Genomic DNA, 14,507 nt, shown 5'->3' on the forward strand with positions numbered 1-14,507 from the left:
CATTTGACTCAGTGGCATGTTGTTGTAATATCGCAGTGCAAAAAATGCTGATCTCACACACATCCACACATCAGCCATACACTCATGCGCACAGGTAGTTAGTACTAGAGCGTCAGCGGTATACCGACAAAAACTGATACAACCGGTTAGAAGACAAACATTATGGCACGCGTTCACGGTACCGGTTGGAACCGGTATTGTTCGTGCATTTGTGTACCAGTCAACGGAGACACTTGAATGCAATCATGGCAATGCGTGTGATATCTGAGCATGGCTTTTTCCACCGCTTGGGTTATTGTAACAGATTAGAGAGAATTACTGAAAGCAGAACATGTAGACCGACTCATTGTTCAACCAAAAAAACATGAAGTAAACTGGTTTGTGGTATGCATGGCTTTAATGCTTTGCTTTGCTAAAAAAAACTATTTATCGAGATTGTTATGCTAAAATGTCGGTTTATCTGTATGTCGGTTTATCTGTACAAAATACACATGCGACAAAAAAACAAATCCAAGTAAAATCGGTTTGGAAAATCGGATCAATACACAACTCCCTGCACAACTCACAAACCAGGTCCCTGAGGGCCTCACCTCAGCTGCTGTCCAAACACTCTGGAACTCACTTCCCTTAGCTGTTTGCCAATTTGCCTCACCAGCAGTATTGACAAATAACCTCAAGACCCACCTCTTTAAACTGGCGTTTTACCCATAAGAAGAATTGAAGCTGTTATGGAATATGTGGATGTAATTTGCAAGATAATACATGTTTTCCTTTACCTTTTACTGTATTATCTGATGGGGTTGTAAGATCTTAGCTTTGAAGTTGATATATGATGCATGGCACTGAAGGGCGATGATACGTGCCCAATGCTAAGTTTGTTTGGTTAGATATTTACGTGCTTTATCCTTTTTTTTTAACGTGCTGCTGCTGTTTATAAAATCTAAGTTAATAGCTTTCTATTGCTTGTATATTGATTTTTACAATCAATCGAATTTGATGTGTATTTGTGCGATGTATGTGAAAGTGTTTGTAGTCTTGTAATAGCTAGTACGTCAGGTTGTTCACCGTTTGATAGGTTGTGTTTTCCCTCAAAACCTATGTTAAACAGATACTATTATTTTCAATCTTGCATTGATGATTGGTGCTTTGTACTTGCCTGACTGTTTTATGTGTGTGTGAAATGTTACATTTGCATGTCAAGTTGCTGTTTGTAAAGTGCCCTGAGATTTGTATTTGGCGGGGAATAGCGCTTTTGACGGATTTTGTTTTAATTAATGATTATTATTAATTTGTTTTATTAATATTATCATTGTTGTTATCAATAGCATTAACTGCTTCTGACACGATGAATTGCTTATTGGTTCGAGAGGTAACTTAAGGGGACTAGACAGTTTTTAGTCCGCTTGCGTTGCTTCACGCACAATGCGGCCCCGTGAATCTTTCTCCTTCAGATCAGCTGGAAACTTCGTAAGACTCTTCTGTTTGCACAACGAGTAGGTGGCTTAATGTATTGTCTGTAGTTGACACTTTCATTTCAAAAACTGTGAAAACAAACGAATAGTTGTCATCAAAAAACCTTTTTTTTAAGCTGTACTTTCTCACGCACACACAGCTCGTTCTAGTGCACCTAATCACATCAGGACCAAACATGTCTTTTGACTGCTTTTGTAGTTCACTGGTTGCGGTTACACACACACACACACACACACACACACACACACACGCATTCATATATAAACACACATACATACCTACATACTTGTATAGGAATCTATTTACTGATGAATCAATGCTACAGGCACACAAATCAGCGAATTTAGAATAGTAAAAAAGTATGCGCACACACCATTTTCACCAGCACTAATAGACCATACGTACATGTATACACACACACACACACACAGACACAGACACACACAGACACACAGACACATACATACATACATACATACATACATACATACATACATACATACATACATACATACATACATACATACATACATACATACATACATACATACATACATACATACATACATACGTATATACATATATACATATATAGATAATATACATATATATATAGTCAGACACACACATGTTAATACATACATATATTCATAGTCTACATATATACATACAGAATACAGAATATTTATTGCCCGAGTTTGGGAATTTGTGTTGACAGGCTCTGTGCGGTTTTCACTCCATTCAATCCAGCCAAGCACACCCAACGTGCGCAGCAAAACAACATAAATACAGTCAACATACATATATACATACATGCATACATACATACATACATACATACATACATACATACATACATACATACATACATACATACATACATACATGCATACATACATACATACATACTTTCATACATACATACATACATACATACATACATACATATCAGCATAGTTTATTCAGGATTCAAAGATAAACACTATTTGTATAACACAATATCTATCTCCTGAAAATGGACAAATATGTACACCTCAAAATACTTTGCCATAGTATAAACAAAATTGTGGCATTTACACTGCAGGCACATGCGTATTCACAGTTACAATTGATCTATCATTTGTTAATAAGCACACACACGCACACACACACACACACACACACACACACACACACACACACACACACACACACACACACACACACACGCACACACACACACACACACATTCGTTTTTATATAGCGCTATTCACGACCAGATAACAGTCTCAAAAAAGCACATAACATTCAAATTCAACATTTCACACATATAATAAAAGCAATTACAAAGCACTGATCATACATTCAAGATTTAAAATAGAATACAGAGTTAACACAGACTTTAGGAAACATTCACATAAAACAGTAAGCAACCAGGCATACTCTACTATAAGAATACACGCACTGTTAAACTTATCACAATAAAATGCATCAAACTCAATCCATCTTAAAAGTTAAAAGCATACACAGTTAAGGTTGTACAACCGTTAGACACATATGATACAAAACAAGCATGTAAGCAGCCAACCAAACAAAATTTGCATAAGGCACATAACTATTATCTCACATCACTGCCACACATCACACAACAACATCACAGCTACGATTGTACAACCACATTTGATAATACAATAACAAGTTACGCATTTGGGAACAAGCAAGGAAAGCATCTAGCACACACAAACAGCCAGAAAAAACAACAACATACACTTGTAACAGGCACACATTTTGTTTTGCCAATCATAACCACGTTTCACTTAAAAGCTTAATTCAATTTCGAGATGCACACCTTAAGGTTTATTTTAAATGATGGTGGTGAGGTAGACTGAGGAACAGCTAAGGGATTTGAGTTCCACATTGTTGGCATTTGAAAACTGAAGGATGTTTTGCCAGCCGATTTCAGCTACAATCAAGAATAAAGCGAAACACTTTCAAATGGAACAGTCCAGATAATTCTCTTGCACAATGGTATTGACCTTCAACAGCTGCCTGTAAAACAGAGTGCCCCATAAGCTGATAGGGGAACTGAAGAAGAAACTGGTACACATCGCAGGTGATCTACCGTTTTGAACCAAATGGACTCAAAACATGTGGCGGCTTTAGTCACTGAATATAAGCCAGTGGTTCCCTTCCACATAATCATTAGTAGACATCATCCAACCACTTCTCTCCCCTTTCATTCATTTCCGTTCCTAGAGTTCCTTCCCCTTTTTGCGTGTTTCCCCTCCATTTTCTTTCAAACCCTGTTCGTTCCGTGTTGCGTCTGCTTTTTGTTGTCTTTTGTGTTCTTTTTCCTGATGAAGCTTCCAGAAGCGAAAATTCGTAATCGTCTTGTGTCGTCTTTGTATTGGTGAGTACAGTAATCCTTTGTTTTTTTAACTTTGTTCATCTTACCACAGTCACTTCGTTGTTTAGATTAGTAAACGTAGCAAAAAAGCGTGCCTTGGCCAAAATGATTAGTGGCATTAACATGGTTCAATTCGGAAACAAATGTATGTACACTATTGTTCAGCCACCGGTTGCGTTGCTATCAATAATATGGCTACTACTAGGGTTGCAACCAACACATACTATGCAGTAAACTTAATTTCAAAATCAATTCAGGAGATCAACCGTTATGCAGCGCAAAATCATTCAACCCAGAACGCCATGCAGTCTCCTTCAAGACAATGCACGTCCGCACAGACTAAGGGCCGCGACTCAGTTCATAGAACACGAAAAGAACCCAGTTTCGACTCTCAGTCGACCTCTTTAGCCCCGACCTCTCTTTCTGTGACTTATTATTCTCTTTGTTGTAGAACATATACTTGATACAAAGAAGTTTCACCGCATCAAGGACCTCAAGAAAGCTGTGAAATCAGAGGGCAAAGCCATACCCAAGGACAGTCGGAAAGCATTTTTGTTCTGATTGGCTCAGGCACTTGCTATGTTGCATCTTAGTTGGAGGAGAGTAGTTCTAAGGGATGGGCCAAATATGCCAAAGAGTTTCCACAAACATAACATTAATTGCTCATTTTGTTTGATTAAACCTCGCACCAAAACTACCCCAGGAAATAACTGAAATAATTAAAATGTTGATTACAATTATTATCCATAAACTGGAGACTGGGAAACGGCTCATGCTCTGCCGAAAAGTTCAACATTATTTCAAGGTTTATTTTTCAAGGCATTGATGAATATTGACAAGACTATTCTTCTGATTCTATTGGCTGGAATTGTTCATGCATTCAGCAAATCAATGATGCAAAACGGATATTAAAAACATGTTCCTATATAATTTATGCATATAGAACTGGTGATCATCCATATGTACTTGCAAGTGATAAAAGCGACATATTTTATCTATAGATATATGTGATTTGCATCATAGTTTTTTTGCCGAGGTAGTATTTGGTGTTACTGGTGTAGTCTAGGTATATGTTTCCTTTATTACTGTTCTTTTTTTTCTTTGTCTTCTTCTTTTGTTGTTTTCTTGTTAAAGTTGTTCGTCGTCCCATTCTGGTCTGTAGTATCCTTGGATATATCCCAGTGCGATGAAAGGGCTGATGCGATTAGAGCTGTGCCCATTTCAATTCCGTCACACGATGACACGATCTTGAACTGAAACAAATACGGATCTTATCTGCTAACAAAAGCCAGCTGAAAGAGTAACAGTACATGCACAGACATAGGAGCTTACGAAAGAAATATAAACTATATATGCTCTTCCTGTGTGTGTGTCTTCAAGACCGGGAACACATTCAAAAGACTAACAGTAATCAAAACAGGGAGTTGGGGGCCCGGGTAGCTCAGGTGGTAGAGCACTGGACTTGTGATCGAAAGGTCGCTGGTTCGAATCCGGGCAGGAACGGACACAGGTCAACCTTATGTGCAGACCCAGAGACGGTATCCAACTCCCACCCCCGTGTCACCACAGTGGCACGTAAAAGACCTCGGTCATTCTGCCATAAGTGCAGATGGGTGATACCACCTAAACACGCATACACTTGTGTATCTCATCTAAATTCGGGCTAAAACCCGGGAACATGCCGCTAATGGCTTTGCCGTGAGGGCGTAAAACTTGAATTTCATCACAACAGGGAGCTCATATTTTCAAAGTATCCCTTTAGTAAAGCATTACATCCTGTTAGTCTGACGTTGGCTCCTTAAATTTCATTCTCTGAACAAAAAGAACGGTGAAGGCTCCCCACGCTGACACAGCGTGCACACTTTTGTTTGCCAACTTCATAGGCATAGGAAGTGTGTAGTTAGCAACAATGATGTAGGCGTTATAGTTATGAAGTAATCAACATTCACATTGGTCTGCCTGCCATTGCCTAATAAAACCGAAAAGCCATAGTGCCAATGGGCACAACATTTGCAAAAAGAAAAAAAAGACACTACGTAGAAGGGAAGACAGTTTCAGTACGGAATCAGTCAAAAAAGGAAAACATCAATGGCTACAGACAGTATTGGCCCGCTCACCGTGAGTCCTGGTTTCACAAGCCCTTTCAACCTTGTTTCCAAAAACAGTTTGAAACGCTGATGATATGTCTCCAGTGACTTGCCGGGGATAGCGACCGTCACATCAGGTTGATTTATACAATTGATGAGTGCCGCAAGACCTGCGTACGAGTAAAACAAAGGATATATAAAACAAGTCATACATTGGTATGCTTCCATTAAAACCTGCTATGTGTCATTAGCGCCCGAAAAAAAGTCCGTTTGAAGCTTGGCGGAGATTATGTTCAGGTACTCACAGAAAAAAAGCAACCATTTTCATATATACCACTCTTTTTTAATACTTGCATAGTTCTTACTACATCCGTTGTTTGTTTGAATGGCAAACTGTTTTTACTGCACCACATTAATTGCTCCTGACTTACCTATTGCAGCAATACGGCCTGCACGTTCAGAGACGGCTCTCGTAACGTACTGCACGATCCTGCAGTCTTCATCTGTGCAGTCTGTCAGTCCTAACTGAGTCAGCACATGTCTTGTGTGAGCGAAGTCCTTACTCGTGTAACTGTGGAAGAAGATAATCTGCTGTAGAGCTGCTAACAGCTGCACCTGCTACACACACATTCACACGCACACACGCTCGCACTCGCACAGTCACTGTTCATACACTTTGCACTTATCCATTAATACAAGGTTGAAAACAACTTGCAGTAACGGGTTTCATTTATCTAAATATGTATTTGAAAAAGCGGTGATTTTGTCTTTCCTCTGTGTCATACGTGACACATCAGTCATATAATGCAGGTGTGGCGGAGGAGCCATGTTTGAACAAGTTAGCGTTAGATAGCAATTAATAAATGATTGAAGGTTCGGGACTGCCATGGCATGCAGACTTAACCTCTGTCATGCTATCGCTGGCCCCAGCCTTTAAAACGAAGTATATTTGGTTTGGAAACCAAGGTAGAACGAGATCGATAAACGATGCAAGGGAGGTAATATCACTTTCGGTTTCTGCTTCGGTCGACCATTTTAGACGGTTCTGTCTTTCTTTATTTGGTGTTTAACGTCGTTTTCAACCATTCAAGGTTATATCGTGACGGGGAAAGGGGGAGATGGGATTTTGGACGGTCTTAATGTTGTTTATCAGTAAAAATGCATACACATTGGGAATATGTGTCATTTAATAGGATAAAGGGTAGACATGTGGACGAAAGTTGTTTGAAATACGTTTTGAAGTCATTGAAATATAGTTGTCAACTTGGTCAGGTAACGCGAAAGCCATAACAACTCTTCGTTGTGGCAATGACGTTGACCGCTAATCGATCAGTGAGCAAGTTTGAAGAAACATAATGTATCAAGCAAGGGTGAAATGATGGTTATTCGATCAAGATAGTTTCGTGGATTGGCTTAATATTGAAGTTTGTTATTAAAGGAGCGCTTGCTGTGATCAGCAAGTGTGAAAGTTATGAAAAAATCGGCGGACTATATTGTCTGCGTAATGTTTTGTCATTAGTGCGGTTACTGTTCTTTTTTGGTCAGCCAATCCGCCTCTGGTTCCGTGTGCTTGTTTATAATATATTGTTATTCATATTGATATAAAAGACAGTGGAGAATGAAGTTCTGACACGCATTAGAATAGCTTAGGCTATAACTAGGAGAGATTATAATGGGTTCGAGGAGGCTAGAATAAGGAGAGAGAAGGAGGCTAGAATAGGGCGATAGGAAAGGACAGGGCGTTAGAATCGGGAGAGAGAGAAGAGGCAGGGTAGACTAGATCAATATTGAGAATAGGGAACAGAAGAAGATACTGTGCATCTTCTGTGGGATAGAATAGGGCAAACCTAGCGGTACAATAACTTAGAGAGTCTTGTTCATTCCTAACGATAGTTCAGCATAGGTATTAGACAGCTTCAAAGGACAAATGTGCATGCTGCGGGCTTGTTTACCTCAAACACCAGTAGAGGTTCTAAATGTTAGATAGATGGAAATATCGTAGATAGAAAAAAAACACCCAGACTGTTAGAGCATCAGATGATGCTTGATTGAGCGGTCCTAACCTAGCTAGATAGGTGGGAATTAAAATTAGGGAACCTGCGTGATACAGATAGTGCCTTCGGCTTGCTGGTCTGATCACGTATTTTACACGTATATAGGTGGACGATGATTTAGATGTAAGGGTCTAAATTGGAACAGAATAGTTGGTGTGCCAACTGGTTATTTCCAACTAAAATAGTGATGTAGAGGTCTTAGGCCATCCTTAAAATACCCCTGTAATGAAGAACGGTTCTTTTACATAAAGTGCCCACATGAATTAAATAGGTGTCCGAAGTTTTCTTTTAGATAGTTAGTCACAAAAGATCCTGTTCGTGATAAAAAAAAATAAAAAAAACCACACACACTAGCTAGCTCGATATGCAGAGTCTCGCATTAGAGTAAGTTCTCTGGGGATGAAAGAATAGCTAGCTTAGTTCTTTCGCATTATATTTGCTTTTGATAATTGCCTTATAAAGGCGACCCGGGAATTTGTATAAAACTGTAACTTTGATAACGTTGTATGACATGTATTCGTTTGAATTGAAATGATCACTTTTCTAGTTCGGTATGTACTAAACAGTTTCTTAGAAAAACAACAACGAGAATGGGCTCCATTTGTTCGTCCGAGCGATTTTTCTTGTCTTGTAGAAGTCGTCTTTTCTTCTCGTGAGTTTCTTCTTGTAGAGACAAGCCAAGCCGCCAGTGTTAGGCAAAAGAGGGTAGTAGACAGCAGACAGACTTAGAAGTACAGGGAATAAGAAATAAAACACTAGGCAAAACTATATATCAGAGTAAATGTTATAAAGAGTGCCCCCAAAGACAATCATATCTGCAAAGCCGAACAGACAAAAATAGATGTTTTCCGAGTGTAAATAACACTTTGTTCCTACCTACAATTGTTACGGTTTTCCGCCGACTAACGATGTAGTTACACAGAATTAATAACATCCACAGTAGGAAAACTGCTCCACACGTAACTACTATGATGCCAACATGAATATTTCTTAAATGTTTGTACCGGAACCTATATTGAAAAAACACAAACCTCACAAAAACATTGTATTACAAATTCATTGCAGGAATAAAAACCGTTTTGACTGTTTTCACATTTGAATTTCCTTCGACTAGCACAGGCCTTATATTTTGATTTTTAAAAGCTTGATCAAAACAATTAATGCAGTTAGGCATAATGTTAAAATATTCCTAGCAACTTTTACACAATGTACTGTGTGTCCCTTAACAACGACGATGCAACAACAAAACAGCATAAGAAGAACAGCAACTTCAACAGTAATAGCGACGTTTACGATCGTAACATCATAGTCGTTGCCTATATTGCTGTCTTGGAAAAAAAATATGACCAAGTACGACATAACACCAACCATTCTATGAGCGAGACATGTCCATCATTAAATGCATCTCTCTTGAAAACGCCACTGGACTCGGACAATGTAGCCTGGAAGAGCAGGTCCTTGGATACCAGATCCACAAGGATCAAACGGACGATCTCTCCGAGGTACATTATGCTGACCATCTTCTCCATACTGAAACACATGATACATAACTGTAAGATAGCATATACACAATCATATTAAACCCAACTTGCATTATTGACATTGCAAGAAAAAAGTAAGGTCGCTGAACACAAGCAATAATACGCATTGCCATTGCGAAAAAAAAGGTAAGGTCGCTGAACACAAGCAATAACACGCGATGCCACTGAGACAATAACAAGCATACTTATACATATATATTTAGAGCACTAGCTTTTCTTTGTTTCATAGTTCTAACAGTTGCTATGGTCACCTTTCTCCTGCCCTACATTGTGTACACGTGAATATATGTATGCATACACTGAACGTAATGTTATTGTTTGATTTAAAACAGAAACAAAAAAACAGCTAACTGAAATCGTACTTCTGGCAATGAAATAGGTGGGTTTTTTCGATTTGCAGTTTCACTTCCCCTAAATATTCATAACAAACAAGCATTTGCGAAGGTGTTACTTTTTTTTAAAGCTATAATCAAAGCTAGCCAAACACTTAAACTGTTCACTTGTGTTCAGTTTAAGTTTCGCTTTTAAACCTTACAAAGCCGGCAGAGAAGACACAAAAGCAACAAAATTTGGGCCTCAACTTACTGGTTTCTTATTTTGTTTGTTTAATCATGTCCTTCGAAATAAGTAAACCTCATCAGTATAGTCACGTTAAGGTAGTAAACATACTCGTAGAAATCGCTACACACTCATATCTTAGAATCATGATTCTCTTTGTGAGAAATACAACATGTACTGTATTACACTTTGTCAGCTTCAACATGTTTAATCAATACTCACATCCTGCTGCCAGGGTCAATTGAACATCTGTCAAGCTCTTTATCAAAGACAGTTTGGAAAGACTCAATTATGCCTTGGTTTTCGACAATTGCTCCAAAATCAGTTTTTTGTATCATCTGCAACAGCACAATTATTTAAGCTGAGATTTAATAAGTGCTATTTATTGATCAATGAAAGGAAAGTATAACACGCTGCACAAAGCAATGTTAAAACATCCTGGCATTCTCTCGGCCTATAAGATGAACCCACTGCATCAGTCTTCACCATGACAAGTACATTATGGCTGGCCGAACCCCGTCAATCGATAACATGTTTATATAGTTGTTGTTTTTTTGGTCACATTTTCAATTCAAAAACAACATAGCAATACACTTTTTAATTCAGGATAGAAAACACCAATGATAATACATTTGCTGTTAACTAATGTCTGACTAGCAGCGCATCAGTCTTACTGATGTCCTCATAACTGCCCAGGTCTTCTGTGCACTTCATGGGCATATGCAGTACAAGTATGTTCAGAAACATATCTAAGAGCAACATGAATCATTGTACGTTTTTGTGTGTCATCCTGTATATATAATAAACATTGTCAAGGGATGCAGGGTGGTAACAAAAAAAACGCGGGTTAGGGGGAGTCCCATATTGGTTGGGACGAGAAAGAATTTACCCGATGCTATCCAGCATGTCGTAAGAGGAGACTAACGGATTCTGTTTCTCCTTTTACCCTTGTTAAGTGTTTCTTGTATAGAATATAGTCAATGTTTGTACAGATTTTAGTCAAGCAGTATGTCAGAAATGTTAAGTCCTTCACTGGAAACTTGCATTCTCCCAGTAAGGTCATATATTGTACTACGTTGCAAGCCCCTGGAGCAATTTTTTGATTAGTGCTTTTGTGAACAAGAAACAATTAACAAGTGGCTCTATCCCATATACCCCCTTTCCCCTATCCCATCTCCCCCCTTTCCCCGTCGCGATATAACCTTGAATGGTTGAAAACGACGTTAAACACCAAATAAAGAAAGAAAGTGGTAACAAAAAGTTGTTACCTTGTGTGTTTGTTTCCCACCAGGACTGTTTTCCGGGCCAGTGCTCTGTCGTCCTTTTTCATAACATGCGTAAAAACCATTAGTCAGGATCAGTGCAATCTTACAGCTTGGATCCGTATGATCACGAGCGACCCAAACAAGTGTGCTGACGTCGTCGCTGACGATATTTGTGAGCTCCATATGGCAGGGCTGTATATAAGAGAGAGGAAAATCGCATACAAAAACTTCTTGCAAAACACCACTGTCAAAGAAGGAAAAACATGCAAATAAAATAAAACAAGTCGCGTAAGGCGAAAATACAATATTTAGTCAAGTAGCTGTCGAACTCACAGAATGAAACTGAACGCAATGCCATTTTACTCGTAGCATCGTCAGGCCACCGCTCATGGCAAAGGCAGTGAAATTGACAAGAAGAGCGGGGTAGTAGTTGCGCTAAGAAGGATAGCACGCTTTTCTGTACCTCTCTTTGTTTTAACTTTCTGAGCGTGTTTTTAATCCAAACATATCATATCTATATGTTTTTGGAATCAGGAACCAACAAGGAATAAGATGAAAGTGTTTTTAAATTGATTTGGACAATTTAATTTTGATAATAATGTTTATATATTTAATTTTCAGAGCTTGTTTTTAATCCGAATATAACATATTTATATGTTTTTGGAATCAGCAAATGATGGAGAATAAGATAAACGTAAATTTGGATCGTTTTATAAATTTCTATTTTTTTTTACAATTTTCCGATTTTTAATGACCAAAGTCATTAATTAATTTTTAAGCCACCACGCTGAAATGCAATACCGAAGTCCGGGCTTTGTCGAAGATTACTTGACCAAAATTTGAACCAATTTGGTTGAAAAATGAGGGCGTGACAGTGCCGCCTCAACTTTCACGAAAAGCCGGATATGACGTCATCAAAGACATTTATAAAAAAAATGAAAAAAATGTTCGGGGATTTCATACCCAGGAACTCTCATGTCAAATTTCATAAAGATCGGTCCAGTAGTTTAATCTGAATCGCTCTACACACACACACACACGCGCACACACGCACGCACATACACCACGACCATCGTTTCGATTCCCCCTCGATGTTAAAATATTTAGTCAAAACTTGACTAAATATAAAAAGCACACACACATACACACACACACACACACACACACACACACACACACACACACACACTGATTTGTACAATAACTTTTTTCAAATAATGTGTACTGTTTTGTTCTTTAATTCGATGTTGATAGTATATACATCTGTACCAGCAGTGGTCTAGGCAGAGTGTGTGCCTGCCGTTGCTCACGGCCGGTTTCGTGTGTGACTGTTGTTTGGTTTCGTCCACGTGTTATTTGCGTGATGTACGTGTGCTCGACGAAGCATCGTAGTTTGTTATGTTTTCTGGATGCACGAAGGTCACAAGACTTGAGTAACGCTCACCTTGTATTTTTGACCAACTTGGCATAGTTTTAGTTAGCACGTTTTGAGCGGCTATGCCTTGCTCTTTTCCGCAGTTATGAACAGGCGACCCTGTTTTGGCTTATCATGATCCGTGCAGTCCATGTTATCAGGTATCAGGCGTAGTTGGGTGTATTTATTTCGGTATGTTGTCTATATCTTTTTGCCATAACGTTTTCGAACCTGCTATAGCAGCATTGTTTGGGTGTGTCCAAATATTAGTTTTGAATAGTTTTCGGTTTTTAGCCTCATTAACATATTAAGTCGATGTCGAGGATAACTGTCCTTTTTACGTTAGTACGTTTCTGAGTCTGGAAGGAGGAGGTTGCTTTTTTGTTAGTAGCGAACCCGCTGTGTTTTATACTTGTGATTTCCACGGATTTGTGTGTTTCATGAGGAACATGTCATCTTCAGACATTTTCTGACGACTCTGCCGTGGTTGGTACTATTCTTGATGGTGATGAGAGCTTGTATAGAGAACGTATTGATGATTTTGTGTCTTGGTGTGATTCCAACTTTTTAGTACTAAACGCAAGCAAGACGAAGGAAATGATTTTTGATTTTCGCAAAAAGAAAAACACTGTCCATCCTGTAGTCATCAAAGGTGATGCGATTGAGATAGTCAGCGAGTACAAGTATTTAGGTGTAGTTCTAGATAACAAGCTAAGCTGGTTTAATCATGTTGATGCTGTTTTTAAGAAGACGCAGTCAAGATTGTTTTTCCTGCGCAAGCTGAGATCATTCCATGTGTGTAACAAGATGCTGTACATGTTTTATCAGAGTATGGTGTGCAGTGTGATGGTGTTTGCATCAGTGTGTTGGGGAGGGAATGTCACTGCAAGGGACACTGGCAGGCTGAACAGGCTGATAAAGAAAGCAAGTTCTACTGTAGGCCAGAGCCTTGACACCCTTGAAGTCCTTGTCGAAAGAAGGCTTGCCAGTAAGTCCAGAGCTATTCTGTTCGACCCAGGGCATCCCCTCCACGACGCACTGATGGATCTCCGCATCACACGGAACGCTCGGTTTCTCATGCCTAGGTGTCGAACGGAGCGTTTTCGGCGTTCTTTTCTTCCTGCAGCTGTGAGATATTTTAACAGCAACCGAGCCATCGTCCTGGCCACAGACTATCAGTGATGCCTTTTAAATTTACCTCTTAGTGATAGATTTAATATGATTTGATGACTGTTTGACCTTTGATCATAACTAGTGCTGTGAAAATGAGCTCTAGCTTTGTTGTGATGGTGTTGACACTATATTTTGCCCAATTGAGTCTAACTACCTGTGATAACTGATGATGATTACTGTTATTGGTTTTTATGTGTTTGGTTGGTCTCTTCCTTGGTAGTGCAATAGCGTTAATTATGGATTGTTGTTATCATCATTTACATAAAAACTTATCTGTTAATCCAAACAATGATATAATTACTGTGATGTTATTAACTACACTTTAACATGGAATGTATGTATGTATGTATGTATGTATGTATGTATGTATGTAGGTATGTATGTAGGTATGTATGTAGGTATGTATGTAGGCATGTATGCATGTGTATTGGTGTGTCGGTGTGTCAGGTGTGCAAGAAAAAAGGGTATTTTTATATCATGGGTTTTATGAATTTTCTTCTTTTATTCTTTTATAGTTATTAATTAATGACCTATATGTGCTGATGACTAAATTAA

The 14,507-nt window shown here is 38.7% G+C and overlaps 1 protein-coding gene across 6 annotated transcripts in view; it reads left to right on the top strand.

Moving 5' to 3' along the window:
- The window catches only part of LOC138972919 (uncharacterized), a 93,759-nt gene that overhangs the window by 77,701 nt on the left and 1,551 nt on the right, over positions 1-14,507 (top strand). For 4 of the 6 annotated variants that reach the window (XR_011457812.1, XM_070345580.1, XM_070345583.1 and 1 more), the window contains one exon: positions 11,392-13,446. The exons of the other annotated variants lie outside the window; for them this stretch is intronic. Coding sequence is in view for 3 of the 4 variants with exons in the window: in XM_070345580.1 (XP_070201681.1) it covers positions 11,392-11,638 (247 nt within the window). In the remaining variant the exon portion in view is untranslated. Of the gene's footprint in view, positions 1-11,391; positions 13,447-14,507 lie in introns of those variants that run through there. 6 annotated transcript variants of the gene reach the window in all.

The sequence above is a fragment of the Littorina saxatilis genome, linkage group LG8, assembly GCF_037325665.1.
Source record: "Littorina saxatilis isolate snail1 linkage group LG8, US_GU_Lsax_2.0, whole genome shotgun sequence".
NCBI lineage: Eukaryota > Metazoa > Mollusca > Gastropoda > Littorinimorpha > Littorinidae > Littorina > Littorina saxatilis.